Source organism: Cyprinus carpio, chromosome A1 (assembly GCF_018340385.1).
Source record: "Cyprinus carpio isolate SPL01 chromosome A1, ASM1834038v1, whole genome shotgun sequence".
NCBI lineage: Eukaryota > Metazoa > Chordata > Actinopteri > Cypriniformes > Cyprinidae > Cyprinus > Cyprinus carpio.
This window is the reverse complement of record NC_056572.1, coordinates 5307095-5331798: the sequence shown is the minus strand read 5'-3', so window position 1 is coordinate 5331798 and position 24704 is coordinate 5307095. Positions and strand designations below refer to the sequence as shown.

The window sequence follows — 24704 nt, the reverse complement described above, 5'->3', positions numbered from 1 at the left end:
ATCGTGAGAACTTTCACACGGGTTTGGCTGGCAGCCGTCTGCAACCCACTCTCGCGATAACAAGGGACCCGTTCTCATACGCTCCCATAGTAAGCGAGAGTGAATTCTCGCGTGACTTCAGAACTTTCCCACGCCTGTGCCTCTCCTCCCCTTCCTGCATTATTTCTCACCCTGCCCCTCCCCCTCGTCTAAATGCAGTGTGGTGCTGGAAATCTCGCGATTGTTGGCGTTATTAGAGAGAGTTGGTGAAGATGGCGCCTGTTGTGACAGGGTAAGCAGCGAAATGATCAACGGACGGGGCATGGAAAAGTCATAGCGAAAACAAGTTTTGTCTGTTTAGTCAAGATAACTTGCTTTGGTTTATTTCTTTACACCATGTCCGCTTGTCTTTGCGCAGGTGGCCCGTTTCGGCGTACTTCTGTGTGGTTTTTGAGATTTTCAACGATGGGCTCTTTTATTCACCTAGCCGCTTAGCTTTTAGTTAGCTGATAGATTTTCAGCAGTTTTCCATAAACACTGAATACCGTGGAGAACAAATCTTTAACTATAAACACAATAAAGTTCTATTGACGGCGTGTTTTGAAACTTTAACTTACTTTAATCTTAAAAAACATTTATAAAAATTGAGCCAACTTGTGAGTTGGTGTATTAGACAGAGAGGGGGCAGGTTAGCAGATGCTAGCCAGCCAAGTTAGCTAGTCTAGTGAGTCCATAACAGAAACTGGAGCTTTCAAGAGGATTTAAAACGTTCTCTTTGTTTCATCTCAGACTTTTTAGTTAAACTACTTTTAGCTTTAGAATTGTGTATTTGTTGCATCCCGTCATTAATATGTAACATGGTATTATGTATTTTAACTTTTAGGTTTATTTTGGCTGTCTCAAAACCCAGTGAGCTGTCTTAATAGACAGCAGACTGGGTCTTCTTGTTTTCCAGCATTATTGCTGTTTTGTGGTGTAAATCAGAGTGATGTTTGAAGTGTGTCTTGACTGTGTCTTATTTCGTTTTGTAGGAAATTTGGGGAGCTCCCTCAGCCGAAGCGTTTAACAAGGTAAGTGCACAGTAAAGTTCATGTGTAATTCTTAAGCATTTATTAGGAAACTACAGCTTAAATATTTTTTTTTTTTTATTGTATTGTGTGGTTTTGCAGAGAGGCAATGCGCAACTACTTGAAGGAGAGAGGAGATCAGACAGTACTCATACTGCATGCAAAAGTCGCACAGAAATCATACGGCAATGAAAAAAGGTGAGTGATGAATTTTAGCCGTGAATGTGTATGCTTGACTGTTTATGTGTGTTGTGGACAGTAAAGTAAGTCAACATGAAAACACAGTTGAGCCTATCAAGGTGGTTAATAGACATTTTTGGTCTAACTGTGGATAACGCAGGATGCATTTGTTACATGCATTTCTGATTACTGACGAATATTACCATTTTTTACATTTTTTTTTGATTAGTGACGAATATTAGATGTTGTTTGGGTTTTTAATTTAATAGACCCAAATAGAGATGTTAATGGGGTCATAAAGATAGCTGTGTTGTGTTTTCTGTTTTACTTGGGTATATGGCACGTTTCAAAGTTAAACGGATTGAGTTTTATGTTGACTATGAATCAAGTTTTTGGGAAGTCCAGTTAACACATAACTCGTGCACATTCCATGTAAGGTGGGCTGTGTAAAATCAAATTTCTTATACAAGCATGCAGGTGAATTGTTCTTTAATCAGTTCAGATTCTCTTTGATTCCGTTAGATTCTTCTGTCCTCCACCGTGTGTGTACCTGATGGGTTGTGGCTGGAAGAAAAAGAAGGAGCAGATGGAGAGAGAGGGCTGTTCGGAGCAGGAGTCTCAGCCTTGTGCCTTTATCGGCATTGGAAACAGTGAACAAGAGATGCAGCAGCTCAACTTGGAGGGCAAGGTGCTTTATGGATTTTCTTTATTGCTACACATATCGAAACTGCCTTTCTAAAATAACTTCGGAAATCCTTTTTCTGGCATCATAGCTTTTGTGCTTTGCTTCTGCAGAATTTTTGCACGGCAAAAACATTGTACATTTCTGACTCGGACAAACGGAAGCACTTCATGCTTACAGTGAAAATGTTCTACGGGAACAGCGCGGATATCGGTGTCTTCCTCAGCAAACGAATCAAGGTCATCTCCAAACCTTCCAAAAAGAAACAGTCGCTGAAGAATGCAGACCGTGAGTCAAATTAATTTCTTGTTTGTGTCACTAAATGTGTCATAATTTTTTGCAATGTTCGCTTGTCTAATTTTTTAATGTCTCTTATAGTGTGCATAGCTTCTGGGACAAAGGTGGCTCTTTTTAACCGCTTGCGGTCTCAGACTGTCAGTACGCGGTACCTTCATGTGGAAGGGGGAAACTTCCATGCTAGTTCACAACAGTGGGGAGCCTTCTACATTCATCTATGTAAGTATTTTATCACAAACGTTTATTAAACACAATATGTGCCCCATGGACCACAAAACCAGTCATATGGGTCAATTTTTTGAAATTGAGATCTATACATCATCTGAAAGACGAATGAGCTTTCCATTGATGTATGGTTTGTTAGGATTGGACAATATTTGGTCGAGATATTTTAATATTTGAATATATGGAATCTGAGGGGTGTAAAAAAAATCAAAATATTGAGAAAATTACCTTTAAATTTGTCCAAATGATGTCATTAACAATGCATATTACTAATGATTATACATTTTTGATATATTTACAGTAGGAAATTTACAAAATATATTAATGGAACATGATCTTTACTTAATATCCTGATGATTTTTGGCATAAAAGAAAAATCGATAATTTTGACCGATTCAATGTATTTTTTTGCTATTGCAACAAATATACCAGTACTACTTATTACTGGTTTTGTGGTCACATACAGTATGTTAACCAGCACCAAGACTTGACATTAATCCCTAGTGCATCTGGAAGGACACAAGCAAAGTTTATTACATCTAATGAAGAAATGTGTAAAAATGATGGATCTGTCTTTTCATTTTTTTTTAAATGTGCACTTTTTCCAGTTTATTTATGGATTGGTAATAATGTGTCATTTTGAATTCCAGTGGATGATGATGAGTCAGAGGGAGAAGAGTTTACAGTCAGAGACGGTTATATCCATTACGGTCAGACAGTGAAGCTGGTGTGCTCTGTGACAGGCATGGCTCTTCCACGACTGGTAAGCTATTATTCACTTTAACATTCATTGGTCAGAATGACTGTGATTGTTCAGTATTAAAAGGCTTGGGATAAGAATTGGTGTCCTGTTCAATCAAAGAATGATGTATATCTGTGACTCTGAATTGACGTCCTATATTTTCTTTGTGCAAATATGTTTGTGTAACAATTTACATAGCAAGGATTTTTAGGATGTGAAATGTTGTGTGTCTATGTGTAGGTCATTCGTAAAGTGGACAAGCAAACAGCACTAATGGAAGCTGACGATCCTGTGTCCCAACTACATAAATGTGCCTTCTACCTTAAAGATACAGAGAGGATGTACCTCTGCCTGTCACAAGAGAGGATCATTCAGTTCCAGGTTAGTCCATTGGTACTTCTAGAAATTTAAATGGATAATTTTTTTAATCTTTGACTTTTGGTTGATTTTTTTTAATTTTTAATTTTGGTTGCATAGATTTGAAATAATGCACTATAATTGATGAAAACATCTCTGAAAAAAAAATTATGTTTGAATTCACTCACCATCTTAATCATTTTGAGGAATCTTTTTAATGGTACACAATTAAACTATTTTCCTACTACTCTCAGGCCACACCCTGTCCCAAAGAAACAAACAAAGAAATGATCAATGATGGGGCGTCATGGACAATCATCAGCACAGACAAAGCAGAGTACACTTTCTATGAGGGGATGGGCCCTGTACCCTCACCTGTCACACCCGTGCCTGTTGTTGAAAGTTTACAGGTATTGCATAACTACATATTACATCAAACTTTTACTTTAAAAGAGCATAGAAATCTGTCATATTATTTGTAAGAAAGTAACCTTGAACCCTTTGTGTTGTAGCTGAATGGAGGAGGAGATGTTGCCATGCTGGAACTGACAGGACAGAACTTCACGCCTAACCTCAGAGTCTGGTTTGGAGATGTAGAGGCAGACACTATGTACAGGTGAAGCCAACAAACCAGTTACAGTGTTGTGCAGTTCAGCAAATAGAAAAACAGCTGGCAGTAGTAAATCATAGACATTTCAAAATAAGAGTTCTGGTGCATGTTGGGCTTGTTTATACTTAAAAATTTTGCATTATGCATATAATCCTTTTGTGGTTATTATTGTTATTTTGGTTGCAAAAACTGTATCTGGCATTTTGTTCAACATAAACTCTTGTAGATAATCTTTGTGCAACCCCGTCACAGGAAGGAAAGACTAAGAAGCTTATTAAACACATTCAGTGTATAGTTTTACTAGTATCTGCACAATAATCTGTTTATTGCCTTTCTTTGAACACATTATTGTGTCTCATAAGACTTGACATACTAGTTTTAGTATATCTGTATATATTTAATAAAACATGTTTGGAGTATTTTAAACTTGCAGTTACCCTGTTTCTCGGATAAACAGTATTAAGTGATGTTCCATATAAACACGATGCACCGACTCACCTTCTTTCAAGCGAACAGAGTAGAAGGGAAATAACATGTTAATATTAAGTCTTCATTGAATGTGTGCCGCAGCCTGTATAATTTAATTAAGTTAAAGAATCTGCTCCCGCACTACTCTCCATTTTAAATGAATGACTTCCAGTTTATGGCTTGTCAATTGCCAGAGATAGTGGAAAGGTGGCTTTAACTTTGCAGATACCCTGTGATGTATTGATCTCAAAATCGTTGCAGATATATTGAGAATATCCATTACATGATTGTGAGCAATTCATGCTTACACATTCTTTTTCCTGCAGATGTGGCGAAAGTGTGCTCTGCGTGGTTCCCGACATCTCTGCATTCCGTGAGGGGTGGCGTTGGGTTCGGCAGCCAGTGCAGGTTCCTGTGACCTTGGTCCGTAATGATGGCATCATCTACTCCACAGCTTTGACATTTACCTACACGCCGGAGCCAGGACCGCGTCCTCACTGCAGCGCCGCGGGAGCCATACTGCGGGTCAACAGCAACTCCTCCACCTCACCATCTTCATCCTCCTCATCCTCCAGCCTACTGCTGCAGTCAGCTGTCGACAGCCAGACAGGATACGTGGCAGCAGGGAGCGTGTCTTCATCTTCCTCTTCCTCGGCTATGTCTGTCTCCTAACCTGGGAGTCTCAATGTGCGTTTGCGTGTGTGAGTAAGTGAGCCTTTGTGAGAGATGGTGATTCGTCCACACATAGACTTTCCTAGATTCATGGGATACAGATCACAAAAACGGATAATGGTGCAAGAGAGAGAGAAGAATGAGAGACAAGACTTCACACAAAGACTGGACAAGACAAATGAAGATGTCTCTCTTCTGTTCTCTCTCTCTGTGTCTCTCTTTGTTGCAGTTCTTTTTCAATCTGTTTCCTCATGTCGGAGGAAGTGGCAACTGAAGTGATGTGTGCCGTGGATCAAGACGCCACAGGATCAATGCATAAGCCTTACATGAAATCAAAAAAAAAAAAAAAAAATACTGTCTCTTCAAAACAAAGCCTTTTCGAAGTAAGTGCAAGCTGGAAATTGCTTTGAGAGATGTTGTTTTCTACTAAAGGGCTTAATGCACTGTTTTGCCAGGCTTGGAAGAAAAGTTATAGTAATATAGTTTTTAAGGACCAAGGAATATTATTATTATTATTATTATTATTATTTTTATTGATACATAATTTTATAAGCTTTAGCTAAGGTACATTTTTCACCTTTTTCAGTTTTATAACATATAGTAAACTTTTGTTACCAAATAGTTTTGTATATTTCTTGTGAGTGTTTGGGCTCAGAAGGAAATGGTTCACGCGTTTTAAAAGCCTGAACTTATAGCTGCCTTTACTCGTCTTGGCTAATGCCTAAAGTCTTCTGGAGTTTCACCAGACCATTTCTCTTTTGTAATAATATTTTTATGTCATGTATATTGGTCTTTTTCCCATTCTTTTTTTCTCTCCACTAAACTGATATGTAATATTGATGCCGTTTTTGTGTATTTGGGAGAAGGTGACTCTTCTGCTTTGTTTAACTTTTTTCTCATATGAAGTCTTTAACACAAAAGCTTTAACTGACTTTGCCGGTTGGCCGTGTGTGCCATATCGTACTCATCAGATACACATAGCCATTGATCTGGCCCTTTTTCATTGGCTATAGATATTCAAGCTGCCAACATAACAGTAACCTTAAAAATATCCCACAGTTAATGGCTTACATTTAATTGAACATAAGTGCACAAAATTCTTTTAATGGGTCTGCGATTTCGAATGAATTGGTTGACTCAAATCCTGTGGTAGGAAAGGACTGTACAGGTCTCATTTGCATATCATTTACGCTTTCAGTGTCATGATTACTGTTAGTATCAGACTAAAATCAGCATGTAGGAAAATTGCTGCTTTGATGTCATGTGGTTTAACCATATAGAGAAGGGAGTGTGGTGATTCTGTTAGTACAGTCATGTTACAAGCATGAATGAAAGTTTGAATTATCTCAGTGTTTTTTAGATAGGGATGTGGAACATTTTCAGAATCAACCAATTTAGGGTCAGATTTACTAACAGCTTGCACCAGTGTAAACCCTCTTTTGGCGTTAAGAAGCTACTGTCAGAATTTAATAAGGCAGTGAAAAATTAGTGATGAAAAGGAATGGACACGGTTAATTAATTTATTAATTATTAAATGCGTATTAATTTGTAGGAGTTTCCCTTTAAGACACCAAATTTATGTGAGGAGAGTATTTAAATGAATCATGCAATGAGATTTACTAAGGTTTGCAGCAGTTTGCGCCGTTAATTAATATGCAAAAAAAAACATGTCTAACCCATTTTGCACTTGAGATGCCTGCGATAGTTGCTAATTTGTGCTCCTCTTGCTAGATTGCGTTGGTCATTGGAAATGATCAGGCTGCGTCTGTATACATTAATTTGCACATCGTCAGTAGATCACCCGCAAAACTTTCCACTCCTATCAACGTTTTTAACTTTTTATGTGATTGTGGTCTCACGCTAATATGCCCTGTTCAGTAAATCTGGCCCTTAGTGGGTGGCCTGACCAGCTAGTTCACTAATCAGTCTTCTAGTTAGTTGAATGTTTTTAATTAAACATGGCATCTTGTACTGAGATACTCAGATGGATGTTTGAATGTGTAATGATTGTACTAAAAATCTAGATAAACTAGTCAGCCTCACTAATTGACTAGCTTGTTTTTGGACCCATCCCTGCTTGTAGTCAACTAGCATAGCAGTGTCAAGCTGAATGGAAAGAACCGGAAAAAAGCACTTGTTCTCGCATTGCTGCGTTTGTAGATTACAGGAAATGAAATCTTATCCTTCCTTTTATATGTTTTGATTCATGAAACTGCAGAAGTGGCACAGCCTTCACGAGCATCACTGCTACGTCAAAATGTGCCCTTTTAAGCTGATGTCACATGGATTTTTTTTTTTTTTTTTATGAAAATTGTTTAGTACCAAATGTTCAATTTTGTAATTGCTATTGTCTAAAGCAACTAGAAATGAGGCCTTAAACCACTACTGCTTAATAACAGGATCTGTTGGTAGAATATTACACTACAACCTTTTGTGAAAAGGACATTGGTATTTGTTTATACCTTTTTCAGTATGAAAATGTCATCTCATGTCTGCTCTTTCTGTGGATCTTTGTTTCTTTTGCTGTTCTTTTGTACACCCCCCCCCCCCCCCCCCCCCACCCAACTCTACATGCATCGTCTGATCAGAGAGAAATAGACACTTATGGTATGGACTGCATTCTGTTACTTTTTGGGATTTATATAGGAACAGCAGAAGTAGTTCCTCAGTGGTTTTGGTTCTTTTAATTTATCCATTTCTGTCATGGTTAATATTAATATATGAGTCTAAATGTTATATTGATTATTTTATACAACATAATTGCTGTATTACAGTCTGAAATATTCTTTTAATGTTAATATTTCTAAACATTTCTTCCATGATTGAGGGAAAATTACTATGAAACTTCTTTTGTATATCATATATTTTTTTAAATAGTCAGGCCTTGTTTGGTCTGCATTAGAAACTTGCTTTGGAAGAAATAAAAGCCAAAACCCAGTAATTCTTGCAAAGCCATTAACTAGTATCTACTGTGAGCTTTTTTCATTGAGTTCCTCAATCAGGGAAGAATATTAACGCATACCATGTGCAAGTGCCGAAATGAAAACTCCCAAATCTAAAGGTCAAATTGTGAAGGTCACGCATAACTTTTCCATTTATGCTTTCAGTGTTATTTTCCTCTTGTATCCAGTTGTCTTCCAGAGTGTTCGAATCAGAGGACCTGATTGGTTAATTTCAAGACTAACCATCTTGAGTTTCATCATTTCTGTCACACAAGTTAGTTAGTTTGCCTATCACCTGTGTCACTGTGCTTGCATTGAACAGAAACTAGTGTATTAGATCACTGTTATCTTGTCTGTAGAAAAAAAAAAAAAGGGTGAGAATTGATTTCTCAAGCGTTTCAATGGTTGTTTTACATTTTGGAAGTTACCAGCCTTTGCCAAATGGCTGCCAGCTGTTCTGGTTTTGAGTGCATGTTCTCGAGCAGATTTGAACTGTATTGGTGCTGTCTAACTCCTAAAGGGCCAGTGTATCTGTTGCTTTTGGAATGGATCACTAAACACTGTAATAGATTCAAAAAAGTGTCAAGTTTTTCATTTATTTTTGTCATTGCGGTGCTAAATTAAAATCATCAAGGAAGTGTGGTATGGAGATTGCAATACTGACCACTGTGTGCGTAAAAAAAGCATAGTTCAGACAAAAATTAAAATGTCATGAACTGTGTGATTTTAGTTTTTTCTATGGAACACTGTTATATATATTTTAAAGAAAGTTTTGGTTGTTTTTGCCAATACAATGAAAGTCTGTGTGATCTGAAAAATGCTGGACCATATTGACTTTTATTGTATGGACTAAAAAATAAATGAACATAAATGGCATACATGTGTAAAAAGTGTTCACACACAGTAGCTGTCAAAAAGTTTTTTTTAAATACAAAACAAACAAAAAAAGTAATGTGAAATGTTACAAATGTAAAGAACTGTTTTCTATTTGAATATTTTTTTCATGTGCACAGCCATTACTTCAGTCTTCCGTGTCACATGATCCTTCAGAAATCATTCTATTATGCTGATTTGGTCAATTTTTAATTATGGATAATCAGTGTCTTGCTAATATTCCACAATAATTCATAAGAACAGCATTCATTTCGAATTAAAAATCTTTTGTAACTTTATGTATATACTGTCACTTTTGATGTATATTGATACATGTAGGAATAATTTCTGAAGGATCATGAGACATTAAAGACTGGAGTAATGACTGCTGGAAATTCAGCTTTATCATCACGGAAATAAGTTACATTTTGAAATATATTAAAATGCAACAGTTAATTTGTAATATTTCACACTGTTGCTGTTTTTAATGTATTATGAAATAACTAAAAGAAAAAAAAAACATAAAAATAAAATTATAATTATAATTATTTGACTGCCATGGTTATCCTTTGCCTTTTTAATCTAGTTTTGAGTATAAATGTCCTAACTCTCAGATGAATGCTAAAAGTAGCAGTTTAATGTTGCTTCATGTATACGTACAATTTTCATATGGTTCACAGTATAAATAACCTCACACTACAAAAAGTGTTTCCTAGAGAATTGCTTTTTGCTGTGGGGGGACCTCAGTTTAGTCATGCAGCGCCGTTGAGCATCCATGCACGAAACACTTAGTATGGTGGTATACCATTCTGAACACACCCACGGTTTACCACTCTGAGTGGTTGCAATGTAAACTGAGATGCAAATCTTTACAGTGGGGGAGTGGATTGACTTGCATTGTGGTGTGCCAACAACAAACTGGACCTCAATACCACTAAGACTCTTGAAATGATAACTGATCTAAACAAAGCTCTGTTCTAGCTCTACTGGTTATGAGGGCTTCTGCAATTAATCCCATAAATGATTCTTCAAACATCTCCACACTAACCAATAGGACAGAAACATCAAATTGTCAGATTTAGACACATATACAAATAAACCCATGTTTTAAAGTCAACATCTCATATGAGAAGCATCATTATAGATTGATGACATCTGGCCACCAGGGGCAGAAATGAGATGGTGAAGTGAGTTTGCCCTGAATTACAATGACAGACACCTGTCACTTGTACATGTTTCAAGGGCCAAGTGTTTCCCCCACTGCTTGGCATCCACTCGCTCATGCCCCAGATTTTATTTTTAGACCATATGGTGTTGTTGAGGTGTAACTTGAATCTTTCTTTCTGTTGCCGTTTCTGAGTGTAGGAGTCTTCGAACATGTTCACCTGATAGGGATCTAAATTTGATCCTGAGACCAGGATTGTGTGTGTACATTGTGTGTGTGTGTGTGTGTGTGTGTGTGTGTGTGTGTGTGTGTGTACATGTGGACCTATATGAAAGAGCAAACGTGTTGTTTTACTGTGAAAGCCCCCCAAATGGAAGATTCTTGAATAGGATGCTTATTAATAATAAAGTTTGCCTAATATTGTCTAACTAAATTGTCATAATTCTCCAGTTGGGTGTAGAGATGCTCCCAAATTTTAAAATTGTAATTCCTTAATTTATTCCATCATGTCCTTCCAAACATGCAGCGGTTCCTTCTTCTATAAAACAAAACGATATCTTGAAGGTATATATTTTAGTGCATACAATTAAAGTCAAAACATTAGACTTTAGACTAGATAAAGTAAATAAACAACAGCAATAACACATATATACAACTATTTTAGTCAACATTTCTAAAGACATTTGTTACTTTAAGAATACAAATTAAGTCACAAAGCTGTTCATACATTAAGTATATTCATGTAATATTTGTATGAAAACGAAATTATTTAGTTTTGAACAAAATCCCTGCAGAACAAGCGTCATTTACCCGTTATTGAATATTTGATCGTTTAATTAATTTTGATTCATTAATACTGACATTTCTTACTAAAGTTCAATCCAATCACGTAACCTAATTAATATTCATTACCCCACGTCAACGTCTACTTCTCAGCAAACCAATGTCGGCTGCTTAGCAGCGGCACGCAATCTAATTAATATTCATTAGTAAATTCGCTTTTGGCGTTGGAAGCGCAGACGCACGCAAAATGCGAGCACACAAAGTTTGGTGACATTTAGTAACTGGAACACTTTCATGTATACGCATTATCCAAACATTTCTACAGAGAAGTACTATCGCTTCATAAGGATCTTCGTTCATAAGGAACCTGGCTTTCAGAAGGAATTCTATTCTTTTTCATCGTGTTTTTATTTTTGACTCCGTGTTTTGAAGGTGGAAGAGTTCTTTCGTTAAACATGTTTATTATTCTGTTTACTTTGTTCCTCTGTTGCTTTGGGATGTAACAAGGAAGATTTTTTATTTTTTTTATTTGCCATAAAATACAGTTTTTGTTGTTGTTGTTGTGTGTGTGGTTTTTTTTTCTTTCTCTCTTTTTATTTTTATTTTTTATTTATTTTTTTTGATGTCTTTTTAAATGGTATGATTTATCCTTTGAGTTTCCAAACAAACATTTTTAACAGTCAGGCTTTTTTTATGTATTTTTTTTGTGAAATCACACTGTTGCTTTTCTACCCGGCGCCCCAAAGCTTTTCTTGGAGCTGGAGTTGTTTATAGCATCAATATCACGTAACGCTGCATATGGATGCACATGTGTTTTTTAAATCATAGACAGTAAGTGGCACTTGAACCCTGCGATGCACAAGTCCTGCCTCACCGTACTTCTGGTGCTGCGCGGACTCATCATCTGCGTCTGTTCCAGCGATGAGCACCCTGGACTGTACAAGGACACAACTGTGATCTCAGGCACGTGTGCACGACCAAATAGGCTATAAAAATGTTAGTATTCATGTTTGTATTCACTAATCCTCAGCATGCCCCTTCGCATTCTGCCATGCAATTTGCAATCAAATGGATAAGAGCAGAGCAGTTAAAACAGTTGATTAAATATTATGTAGCTGAAGTAGAAAACTGGAAAAATGTATGTAGTCAAAATGTATTATTAATACATTTATTATAACACAATTGCCCACTGTCATGACACAGATTGGTGAAATTGCTGTAGTGAAATGTCGAACTCCTCTGTCCACTTTTCATAACAGATCCATGTCTGAAAGTGAGCCCTCCATGTATGACAGAGGCTGACCGCTTCAGCCTGGAGGCTCTTCAGCACATCCACAGAGAGATGGATGATGATCAGGATGGAGGCATTGAGGTGGAGGAGAGTGTTGAGGTAATCAACATTCACAGATGTTACAATCACAAGTCAGAAAGAAATTTCCTCACACCCTAATGTGAATCCTGCAGGGTTTCCACACCTGGCCAAGGCATTTTTGTGTAACAGTCAAATGATAAAAAAAGAGCAGTTTAAACAACTAATGAAATATTTTATTGCTGATCTTAACTAGAAAATTTAAGAATAACTGTAAAAATTTATAGAATGTTCAATTACTTTTCAAAACCATTAAACTAATTGAAATAGACTAAAATTGCATTATAGCTTAGTGTGTTTATTAAAGGTTGCAATTCAGTTAACTAAATGCATGTGCTGCATGTTTCAATGTGAAGCCTGATATTAAACATTTGAAAATGAAGAAATTAAGACAGCCATAAATATCAGTATTGCAATTTTACAGTTGTATTGTAAAATACAATTATTATATTATTTTTCATAGTGAAATATTACAAGAATAATATTTCTTATTTTGGATTTTATTTAGTATAGGCAAATTTGTATATTTTATTTAGTAGCAATAATAACAACAACAACAACAAGATTCTTATTATTATTTAATAGGTAGGTAAAACTGATAAATAATCACTAAATTTGATCCAAATTGTGAAGCCCCCAAAACAAACACAGCATACCAGGAATTTCACTGTGAATATTGAAACATACAATATACAACACAACTGCTTCTAAAATGCAAACTTTAGAAATCCAGCATACCAGGAATTTCACTGTGAATATACAAAAATAAATCATCTGTTTACTGTTATAAATGTGAAATTTCAAACCGCTAGAATTTAGTAATAAATAATTTATGTTTTACGTTAAACTTTAGAAATCCATAAAAAATCCTTTACGTTCTATTTGCGTGTGAACAAACCACACAATTTCTGCCCGTTTCTTGAATTTGTGATAATTACGAATGTATTTTAATAGACTGAATCTAATGCAGTGAACGAGGCACTGGAATGCATGCGCACCGCGCTTTGGACTACACGTAATGCGTGCACTCTGTAGTCATGGTTTTTTTTTTTTTTTTTTTTTTTGACATCGTGAAGATCGTTGAGCAACAGTATAATATATAATAAATCATTTATGTGTGCTGTCACGCTCATTTTTGACAGTCTCTCACAAAAACATCACAGCATATGTAATGTTTCTGAAATTGTGACGCAGCTGTCAGATGATTGTAAACCCTACTGTGAAATCATATCCGAATTACATTTTTTTTTTCCACTTGGAAAATTAGACATTTTTATTAAGGACCCGCGGACACCCATGACATATACAACACAACTGCTTCTTGCAAATTAGCCTCCTTTACGTTCTCTTTTAGTTAAACTCTTTAGATCATTTTTTTTTTTTGGTGGTGGTGGAATTTTGACAGCACAGATGTAGTATACTTTTTTTTCCAAGTCTAAGGACTAATTAAGCTCAGCTTAACTAGTTTCTGGTATCATAACTATTGGTAGCACAGATGTAGTAGTTGTGAAGTCTAAGGACTAACAAGCTCAGCTTAACTATTTTGGTATATTGGTCAATTTAGAAACACATGTTTACATCCAGCACCTCAGACAAACTGTTCAGGCTTGGCACTGGGAGAACATAGCAGAGGGGGATGAGTTGCCATCTAATGTCCTGAAGTATGTCCGTGTCTCTGGTATTGGGTTTCTTTTCCTTGTTGCTCTAGATATGGTTTAGATGGATCGAAGCAGCGAAGAATCCTGGAATCACATGGTGCATCTGATTACAGCAGAGACAGATACCAAAATACATTTACAGACACTTGAGCTCTTTTGATCTTGAATGTTTACTCAGCTGTTGTTTTAAGTGTGTGTCACTGCATTTAGATTTGGGTATCTGAAGTTAATTTCAAACAATTTCTCATGCATCTGCAACTCTTCTTTGCTTCTTACTGTAGTTCATCATTGAAGATATGCAGCAGCAACAACAGGCAAACAAGCACAGTAAACTCCATCAAGAGGACCAGCATATCACTTTGGAGGAGCTTTGGAAAGGCTGGAAATCTTCTGAGGGTATGGTCTCCATAATGATTGAGTCTTAGTATGTTCGTAATGTAAAATAGTCACTTTCTGCCCCTCTTTTGTTTTTTCACTGCTTTCTTTTCCTCTGTCAGTTCATAACTGGACTCAGGAGGATGTCTTGAGGTGGCTAAGAGAGTTTGTTGAGTTGACTCAATATGAAAAGGGCTTCAAAGAGCTGCATGTCAATGGGAACACCTTGCCCAGGTGAGGCAAATCAAGACTGAACCGAATGGAAATTCAACAATTCTCAACAGTTAAAACCATAAAATGCATATAAATCTACAGTATATAGCAAAAATACAGTAAAAGCAGTAAAATATTAATATGATTTAAAAGAATTGTATCTATTTTAATACATTTAAAAAATGCAATTTTAATTTTCTCAGGATTTTTGAATAGAAAGTTCAAAAGAACAGTATTTATTTAAAATAGAGATCTTTTGTAACATATATGTCTTTACAGTTAATGTATTTAGTTAATTAAATTGATTAAAAACAATAAACAGCTATGTGAAATGACACAGCTAATAGTTTCTTGTTTTGCATTTACAGAATTGCTGCCAATGAGCCATCATTTATGAGCACTTATCTGAAGATCCAGGACCAGCAACACAAACAAAAACTCAAGCTCAAAGCTCTGGATGTAGTGCTGTTTGGCCCACCTACACGTATGTATCAACTTTACATATATTGACATAAAATGTAGGCTAATTATTTTTAAATAGCCATTTTCCAAACTTCCTCAGAATATGAACACTTCAATCTCTGATCAACATAAGCTATTGTGAAAATTAATTATGAAGTTAAATTGATGCACTAAAAAAAATCCTAAATTTGGTCTTTTTGCAGCCTGGTGGCAGTGATTCAGTCCATTGATTGAATCATATGCACTATATGCTTCAATTGGAAATCAGATCATTAAATGGCTGAAGCCACGGTATACTGAATTCTGATCAAACAGCCGTGGCTTTTTAAATGTCATTATTAAATATAGTTCTGACTGATGTGTAACATTTGAGCACATGCGAAATCAAATATCCACATGCACGACTGTTGAGAACACACTAGAATGACTCTCTCACAGTGTAAAATATTCAGCAGATATCCAGTCAGCAGGCAAAATAAACACACAGACGTCACACAATATATTTATTGGCAGTCTGACTAATATTCCCTTATCTCCAGGACCCCCACACAACTGGATGAAAGACCTGGTTCTGATAGTGTCAGTAGTAATGGGTGTTGGTGGATGCTGGTTTGCAAAAGTACAGAATAAAGCATCTAAGGTACATATTACAAAGATGATGAAGGACCTGGAGAGCTTGCAGAGAGCTGAACAAAGCCTCAGAGACTTACAGGAGCAGTGAGTACATCTTCTAGATTCCCGAATCTCCACATTCAGCATCAATTTGAATCATATGATTATTCCCCAAAATGAATACAGCTATTTTATTTGCACTTGATTCAACAAGTCATAGTGTAACAATTTATATTTTTATATTTATCTTTTTATTTTTCAGGTACATGGCGAACATTCAAATAAAACTTTAATTGCAAAATAAACCCAAAAAAACAACAAACCCAAACAAAAACCAAACAAAATAAAACCCAGGCCTGGTCCTCTCTCGTCCTTCACTGTCGTCGCTCCTCTTTTGTATCCTCCTAATCTCCTCCGTGTGACTCGAGACCGGTGAGTGGAGCAGGTGTTGCTCATTTCCCAATCACTCCACCGGCCTCGCTCCGTTCCCACCGCTCTCGGCCCCGCCCCACTCGTCACACATAGTTTATAATTTTTCTTAATTCAGACTAGTAGTAGTTTTTGCTGGTCTTACCTTATATTATATTATATAAAAATTCAAAAATATTACCGAACCTAAACTTTTGAACAGTGGTGTGTATGTATGGTATATATATACAGTATATTTTCAAAATCTAAAAAAAATTCTGGCACTTAAATAATGAGGTCCTTGATTATGAAACCTCATTAACCATCAACATTACATTTACACTAAACAGCACAAAAAATATAATACAATATTCTAAATAAAAATATAATTATTTATTCTAAATACATAGTTCATTTTTAAACCAGTTTATTTAAATCATAAGGAATCAATTCACTAAATTTAGACTTCCCAACATAACATACAAGAGAGGGTGACATTGGAGAGCATTTTTTTCAGGATCTTAAAGCACAAACACCGCATTTTGTATGTGTTTTGAAAAGGTTGGAAAAGGCCCAGGAAGAGAAGCGCACCGTGGCAGTAGAGAAGAAGAATCTAGAGGAAAAGATGAGGAATGAGATTCAGGGCGCTCAGGAAGAGGCCAACCGCCTGCACAAACTCCGAGATGGAGCAGTGAGTGAACTCAGCCGTCTTTGGTATGCAGAAGAAGAGCTCGGACAGGTTAGGATCTGCATTTCTCACTGTTAAACATCTTCCAACAAGACTCCACTATACCCCATGGTTCTCTGTGCTACTCCTAAAGGTGCGTAATGCATTGAAGAGGGCCGAAAAAGACATGCAGTCCCTCTGGTCAGTTCCTGAAACTTTGCAGCTGTGGCTACAGCTCACCTATGAGGTGGAGGTCCAGTACTACAATGTCAAGAAGCAAAGTGCAGAACAACAACTCGTTACAGCTAAAGATGAGGTATATTAGAGATGAATGAGTCTCAGATGTATTACCCATCGGATCAGTCTGAATCATATTTTCAGGTTTCAATTGTTTAGCCTTTGGAATTAAAGCAATTGTTCACCCCAAAATGATAATTTGCTGAAGATTTACTCACTCACAGGCCATACAAGCTGTAGATGAGTTGGTTTCTTCATCGGAACAGATTTGGAGAAATTTAGCATTACATCACTTGCTCACCAGTAAATCGTCTGCAGAAGAAACAAACTCATCTACATCTTGGATGGGCTGAGGGTAAGTAAATTCTCAGTGAATTTTCATTTTTTTGTAAACTGTTCCTTTAATATTTACAATCTATAATTATTTAATCACTCTTTGTTTTTGCACAGGCTGAGAAGATCAAGAAAAAAATGAGCTCTGTGTTGGGTACACTACTTGTTGCTCACAGCTCCTCATTGGATCAAGTGGATCAGAGAATTCTGGAGGCCAAGTAATTAGTTTGATCACGTTTAAAAGCCATTCTGAGAAAAAAAAAAAATAATGCAATGAAGTTTATAAAATTGTCAATGTCCAAAACATATTGGGGAGCTATTGTTTCTATGCTAAGTTTCATATTTCAAAAGGGAATGTTTGAAGCATAAGTACACTTAGTATGGGCTTACATTGACCTGCATGTATTTTGTTAAAGGAATGCACTAGCAGAGGTGACTGCTTGTCTACGGGAGCGTCTGCATCGATGGCAGCAGATTGAGAGCTTGTGTGGTTTTCCTGTGATGAAAAATGCAGGCCTACCCAGTCTCTCTGCTTCACTCTACCCAGACCCCAACTGGATGCTAATGCCCCGGGCTGTAATTCAGTCCTATCAAGTGCCTGTTTCGGTGGAGGACATGGAGAAAGAAATGCCGCAGATTATACCTAAGATTCCTGGTTGGTACTTTTGTTTTTTCTTTCTTACTTTATTACAGTTTCTTATTTTTATATATATATAATTATATATATATATATATTATATATATATATATATATATAATATATATATATATATATATATAATATATATAATATATATATATAATATTAGCTGAGTGAATTGAATTAAATATGTCAACCAATGAAAACATTAAAAAGAGTAAAAAGCTGTGAGAGTTTTCTGACTGATTAAAAAAGGTGCATTGCTCATCTGGCTGCAGTCCCAAAACCCAGAAATGCACTTGTGGTTCTGTTGTCATGAAGTCAAGAGTTTTTTGAAAATGCCTGAAAAAAGCTTGACGTGTTTTCTAGTTTTATTCTCCAACATAATATAGTAATACCTCAGTCAGGGTTTTCTTGTAAGGTTTTAGGCATCTTGAAAAAGCTGGTTGCTAAGAAGTGGCTAAATAAGCCTAGAGAGTTTGTCATGGACATTAACCATCATCAATTGCGGGGCAGTCATGGCCTAATGGTTAAAGAGTCGGACTTGTAACCCAAAGGTCACGGGTTAGAGTCTCATGGGAGTAAATGACCAGCACTCTCTTCCACCCTCAATACGACAACTGAGGTGAGACCCTCGAGCAAGGCACTGAGCCCCCGATTGCTCCCCGTGTGCGCTTGGATGGGTTAATGAAGAGCATAAATTCAGAGAATGGCTTGGCCACACATCGTGTCACTTTCATCAAGATTAAAAGATTTGTCAGAAGCTTAGTGGTGGTGACATTGATGTCATGTTTAGTTTAGTTTATAACTTATTGCTTCTGCAGATTGTATTTAGGCTTTACAATTCATACAAATTGTGCTAATTTGTGAAGATCTTATATGAATATCTTTGATGAACAAAATGTGTAAGAATTTCTTTTGTTTTACTGCTTTCCATCAGGTAGAAAAAAGTTTCTAACATATTGCAGCTCATTTAAATAATTTTAACTGTTAGATTATTAAAACAGGCATTAATTATTTATATACTTTTCAGGAACAGTTTCACCTCTGAAATGTTCCCCACGATCTCTGGTATGCTCTCGCCGATCTGGGCATATTGTGCCATCACCTGTCATCGTATCTCCTGACCCAGACCTCCTGATTCCCATACGAACTCCAGTACGCCGATATGGAGATGAAGAAGAAGAAGAGCATATCAAATTCTCCCCCCTTGTGAGACAGTATGTCAGCCAGAAATTTTGTTCTTTGATTTTGCATTGCATCGAAAAGAGCAGCTCAAAGATTGTTAAAAATACTGGTACTTTTCAGTAAGGTTCTATTCATTAACATTAACATTAACTAATGCATTAGGTATTATCAACTAACAATTTTTACAGCAATTAATAATCCAGGTAATGTTAATTTATGAATATCTTCTTTGTGTGAACATTTGCTAAGTGTCCTTCTTTCTGACAGAGACTCTATGGAAACATCTTCAGATCCGGATTCTATCGGGTCCTCCATCAACAGAATGTACAGCACCCTTGATGTTTCTACTCGAAGAAAATACATTTTCTCTGACAAAATGCCCCGAAAGATCTCCCTGGATGAACAAGAGGACATCCCCTCCCGCAAGATCTCGGAGGAAGAGATGGATGAATCTTTGGTGAACACTTTAAGGAAAGTTTCACGAGACGAACTGGACATCAATACTCCATCAAGAAAGACATCTAGAGATGAACTAGAGGCCACTGTGGACCATCCTAAACAATTAGGTAGAGGAGAAATTGAAGCTAGCATCGATTCAAGGAAATCACCCAGGGATCTACCTCTGGATTCCACAATGAGGTACTACTCTACAGAAAAGATGTGTCCAGCGTTCAGCATGGATACTCAGAGACAACGATCGCTCAGAAAAGATCATATGGACAGCATTTCAAGAGTGATACCAAAAGCAGAGCTCAATAAAGATACCACAAGATATTCAGATGCCTTAATGAACACTTCCATTAAACGCAAAGAAAACCTGGATTTTCCAACCAATATCCAGCGAGGAAGAGTGTTTAGGGAAAACTCCTTTGATGCCACCTTTGATAGTTCAGTGGAAAGCTCTAAACAATTAAAAATGGTAGGCAAAACATATTCATCCAAAGACATCCCTTCACGAATGACGGCACAAGATGAATTTGATGTGCCCACGGATTTCGAAAGACAGAAAATAAGAGATATTTCAATGGATATGGCTACAAAAAACATACTGAAAGAGGAGTTTGAGAGAAGCAAATCCTTTAAAGAGAACAGAGAAATCCCCTCAAAAAAAATCTCTCGAGATGAGCAAGATATAGCAATGGAGACACAACGAATACAACGCAAGATAGACAGCTCTGTGGAAACTCCCATTGGTAAAATACAGAGGGAGATGGTGGGTCTATCTGTGGAGGCTCCAAGGTGTAAGATATCTCAGGAAGAATTCCTGGTTACAAACCCGCCTGACCTTACCGTTTGTTCCGTGATGCTCTGGAAACCAGCCTCAGACTCGCTCAGCACACTGGTGTATGACGGCATTCTAGACAAGTCCAACGAAAACCCTCTCATGCCTAGTCCTGGCGATCTCAGTCATGCGTCTTCAGTGTCTTGCTCTTCCCAAAGCCTTCTCGGAAATGAAGGTCAATCTGCAAATTTGTCTTCTTCAGAATCTTGTGGTAGAGACAAGGGCAAGAAATCTTCAAAGCTCAAGAATATATTCAAAAAGATAAAGGGAAAGGAAAAAGATAAAGACTCATAAAGGTCAACGACAAGTAGGAATTCAGACACTTTTTAAAAAGGCTCTTATAAAATGTAGAAAGCTGCCTTGTAAACTAGAACATAAGCATAGCTAAACATGCTGAATGAAGTAACCTTGGATTTTCTTGCAAAAGGTTTTTCTTCGATAAGCAGGGCCCTCAGCTAAATGGATGCAATCTTGTGAAACAAAGAGCAGAACTGCACTTTTGCAACTTGGATTCAGAGATACTGTATTACATAAGGCGTTATGTCCAGAGATATTAATTGCACATTTTTCTTTCTTTATTGTGGATCTATTCATCATTTTAAATAATTTGCAATGACATGGACATGTGGGGTTTTTGCTCAGATGAACTGAGATTTTTGCATATTAACAAATCATGTAGCATTGAAGACACAATCACAACATGCTCAACTTATTTATTATTTATTTGATTTACCAACCAAATAACTACTAAAGGTTTCCTAAGATACTGTATTTACAACAGGACTAGCAACATGTGTATATAAAAATATGAGCCTATTATTCATAAATGTGTTTCAGTGTATTGGGTTTGATCCTAAATGGAACAAACCTCAGAGTCACCTTTCAAAAGAGACCAAAACCATGCATATACTCCAAATGGTTCAAGAACAGCACACAGTTTACTTTGGGTATGCCTTTTAGGCAAATTTTACAGGAATGCTAAGGGGTTAATCAAAATGTTGATTAAACCTTGCTTGAAATGTGCATTATAGCAGTCTGGGGTTTACAGATTTTAATCACCTTGAAATTAGCCATACAAAATGTCTAGGCTGCTACAATGAACACTTCAGAGGCAAAGTTAGTGTCTGGATTTGTCCAAATTTGCATGACTAAAATGACAATATCTGTGAATATTTTAGATAAAGAATTTGATTGAAAATGTTTCAAACATATGATCTGAAGCAACAGCAAATAAACAAGATATTCACAAACAAAGCAGTAGGCCTATTTGTGTCCAGAGATATAGGTGGAAGTTTTAACCACAACATATACTCAGATTTTTTTTTTTTTTTTCTCAGTTGTCTGTCATTATTTTTATGGAGCAATCGCTTTTTTTTTGCTAATCTAAGTAGAGGTTGAATTAAAAAGCTCGTAGTCAAAAGTTTTTTCTTACCAATTTTAGAAATTTTTGATGTTATCAAAACGGGGTTTTCCAGTATCTTTTGACGATTTGGTGCTGCAGGTTCTTGTAAAGTGGTAAATCATTTGATGTTGAACCACAAATGTTTCCAGTGGTTTTTACTGTTTTGTTTATTTTTATTTTTTTGGAGAATTTTCTGTTTAATTTTATATGTGTGTGTGTGTGTGTGTGTGTTAATATATAGCTGTATTGACTTCATTATTATTATTATTATTATTATAAACAATTGCATATTTGAGGTCAAAATTTTTAACCTGCGGACACTGTTTTTTGAAACTACGAATTCAAGTAAGCATGTTCAATTGTTTCCAACCAACCGGAAAACCACAACTTTCAAATCTCACTTCACTAGTGCATTTAGAGCTTGCTTTGTTTAAATGACAAACCTGAATATGTGGGTAGAGGCTATGGTTATGGAAACAAGCAATCGTACGTGTCATCAGGCTGCAGAGCAATACACATCACAAGCAAAAACATTCTCATAAAAACACATACAAAACATGCTCACATTCAACTAATTCAGATATTTAGCGGCCAAAGCAAACGTTCTGATCTTCACTGAAGAAAGAATTATCACTAAAGTTCAGAGAGTTTTAGGAAGTGACTGGTATAACAGGATGTAACAGTAGGCTTCCTGTTATGGCCTGCTTTAATGTTACCACTGAAATTCTGCTAAGGGCTTTTATAAAAAATTAAATCTCAACATGTTGTCACTAGTTACAGTATATTAATTCAGCTTCAGTTAGACATGAACTGATTTGCACAAATGTGATGTGCTGACAACAATATAACATTTGATGCATTTTAAAAATTGTAAAGATCACTTAATATTAGAATGAAAGTGTATTTTTTTTACTTTAAGAGTTTTTTAAAATTAAACTTTCTTTGAGTTTAACAACCAGATGTGTACTAATTCAAATACTAATAAATTTGATAAAACTCACAATATAAGCAAAAGAAAAAATCCCCAACCTTTAAAGATTTCAAAGCCCTTTATCAGAAATCCCTCCCACCACAGTCAGCCAGGCGACATTTACATTGAAGACCCTTTGCTTTTATCTTATCAGTCACCCAAGATGGAGCGAGCAATAGTTATTGTCGTTGCACTTGTATGTAAGTTCGTTTTTTTGTTGCATTCTTTTGATTTGATTGACAGTCTTCTTTCATGTATTTGAACTTGTATTTGCTTTTGCAGGTGTTTTGTTCTGTGAACAGCAGAGAGTCTTTGGGGCAGAAGTGAACATGAGAGTTAAAGCAGGAGACAGCATCACTCTCTACTCAGACTGTGTCATACCATTAGGATCGCACATTTTTTGGTGGAGAAACTGCTCACATGAGCATCAACCATCTCTGTTAATAGAGGCTGACAACCTGTTCCAGGGGACATTTCCACGTTTTAGTTTTGTGCTCAACAGCTCCAGTAACTCCTATGATCTACATATTACAAACATCAGCATCTCTGACGAGGGACTGTATTATTGTGCAATAAAAGAAAGGAAAGTACATGATATACACAACATCGTAGGATCTGAGTACCAGTATGGAAACAGAAAGACTCGTCTTTCTCTCTTGGGTAAGAAAATATCTTGGTGTTTAAGTTGTTTATGCTGATAATATACTTTTGAAAATTTTTATGCTGATAATATACTTTTTAAAGATTTTTTCTTTATTTTTTGCATGAAATGAAAAAAAAAAAGTTAAACAGAAGAAAAAAAACTAGTGTTTGTTGTGTTTGTAAACATTTATCTACACTTTCACAAAAGGAAATACCCCTATTTTTTCAAGTGATGATGTGTGTGAAAGATAGATATATAGCAACACAGAAAAACATCCTTTATTTATATGCCATAAATATAAAATACATGAAACTAAGAATACGTCTATACAAAAATGTGAACTTACTTTCACTTATGTTCCATTTAGAGACAGCGTCTCCTCATGCTGAGAGGTTTAACAGCACCTCCACACCTCCTGTATCAGACCATTGCTGGAATCCACTGTTCAGTGTGTGTCCGGTGTGTGTTCTCCTCTGCTCTGTCTGTGTTTTCTGCCTCTGTCGGAGGAAAGCTACAGGTGATCATTCATTCCTGAACTCATTTATGATGTGCCAGACAGCAGCTTTGATCATTCTGATGTTGCACGATTTGCTTTACATTATAATCATATCAAATTAACAGAATAAAATGTCACAATTGTAGAGGTTTGTTTACAATGAAATACATTTTAAAATGTTATTTAATCTAAATTAAGCTATTTTAATTATAGTTGCTGCAGCAACACAGACTGAGAACAGATATTATGAGGTACTGCATCACATGCACATCCTGACATCCCAGTATAACATTTATTTTTTTCTCATCAAACATTCTACAGTTTATATTTTGTATACCGATATTAAGTACAATAACAAAATACTGTTTTTTCACAGAGTGAAGATGAAGTGTGCTATGCCTCATTGAACACACTTTCCATGCTGAAGAAAAAGACATTGCAGAATTCTGATTTGTGTACTTACACTGAGGTCCAAACCAAAAGAACATAGAGGATTCTAGAACTCACTAAGGCTTGAAATATTTAACCCTCGGTTGTTCTAAACCCTGGAAAACGCAATCATGGCTCCTTGCTTCACATTTCACACTTTTCATTATAATTAACCTGGGGATAATTAATCCTGGGTATTCAGAAACAGAAACCCTGGGTTAATATTCTTATTTGCATATTTGCAGTGTCAGTGTCATTGATTAGACGAATGCAGCACT

At 36.3% G+C, this 24704-nt stretch overlaps 2 protein-coding genes across 3 annotated transcripts; both read left to right on the top strand.

Annotated features, from left to right (window-relative positions):
- Nucleotides 1-160: 160 nt before the first annotated feature.
- LOC109095406 (recombining binding protein suppressor of hairless) lies at nucleotides 161-8941 on the top strand. 2 transcript variants are annotated; one of them, XM_019109117.2, is made up of 11 exons: nucleotides 161-271; nucleotides 1011-1049; nucleotides 1149-1244; nucleotides 1749-1914; nucleotides 2022-2196; nucleotides 2287-2424; nucleotides 3081-3193; nucleotides 3413-3553; nucleotides 3784-3939; nucleotides 4042-4145; nucleotides 4934-8941. In XM_019109117.2, exons 1-11 carry the CDS (start codon nucleotides 252-254, stop codon nucleotides 5277-5279), a joined length of 1494 nt encoding a protein of 497 aa, XP_018964662.1. In that variant the 5' UTR covers nucleotides 161-251; the 3' UTR covers nucleotides 5280-8941. The 2 variants fall into 2 exon arrangements, with proteins under 2 accessions (XP_018964662.1, XP_042577723.1); XM_042721789.1 differs by lacking the exon at nucleotides 161-271 and adding an exon at nucleotides 277-330.
- A 2318-nt stretch (nucleotides 8942-11259) lies between these two features.
- LOC109079371 (stromal interaction molecule 2-like) lies at nucleotides 11260-24637 on the top strand. The gene is made up of 16 exons (XM_042721374.1): nucleotides 11260-12005; nucleotides 12302-12432; nucleotides 14351-14465; nucleotides 14567-14678; nucleotides 15026-15141; nucleotides 15659-15836; nucleotides 16701-16878; nucleotides 16961-17122; nucleotides 17494-17594; nucleotides 17793-18031; nucleotides 19050-19236; nucleotides 19472-23058; nucleotides 23141-23518; nucleotides 23869-24018; nucleotides 24211-24248; nucleotides 24374-24637. The coding sequence occupies exons 1-12, from the start codon at nucleotides 11897-11899 to the stop codon at nucleotides 20778-20780; spliced, it is 2937 nt and encodes a 978-aa protein (XP_042577308.1). The 5' UTR covers nucleotides 11260-11896; the 3' UTR covers nucleotides 20781-23058; nucleotides 23141-23518; nucleotides 23869-24018; nucleotides 24211-24248; nucleotides 24374-24637.
- Nucleotides 24638-24704: the final 67 nt, after the last annotated feature.

What these genes read in the sequence shown, in the direction of transcription:
- LOC109095406 (XM_019109117.2), top strand. Translation starts at nt 252, where the DNA reads ATGGCGCCTGTTGTGACAGG. An exon ending in TCATACGGCAATGAAAAAAG is followed by an intron (nt 1,245 to 1,748) that starts GTGAGTGATGAA and finishes TGATTCCGTTAG; the next exon opens with ATTCTTCTGTCCTCCACCGT. An exon ending in GTCGCTGAAGAATGCAGACC is followed by an intron (nt 2,197 to 2,286) that starts GTGAGTCAAATT and finishes TGTCTCTTATAG; the next exon opens with TGTGCATAGCTTCTGGGACA.
- LOC109079371 (XM_042721374.1), top strand. Translation starts at nt 11,897, where the DNA reads ATGCACAAGTCCTGCCTCACCGTACTTCTGGTGCTGCGCGGACTCATC. An exon ending in AATGGGAACACCTTGCCCAG is followed by an intron (nt 14,679 to 15,025) that starts GTGAGGCAAATC and finishes TTGCATTTACAG; the next exon opens with AATTGCTGCCAATGAGCCAT. An exon ending in TTCTCCCCCCTTGTGAGACA is followed by an intron (nt 19,237 to 19,471) that starts GTATGTCAGCCA and finishes TCTTTCTGACAG; the next exon opens with AGACTCTATGGAAACATCTT.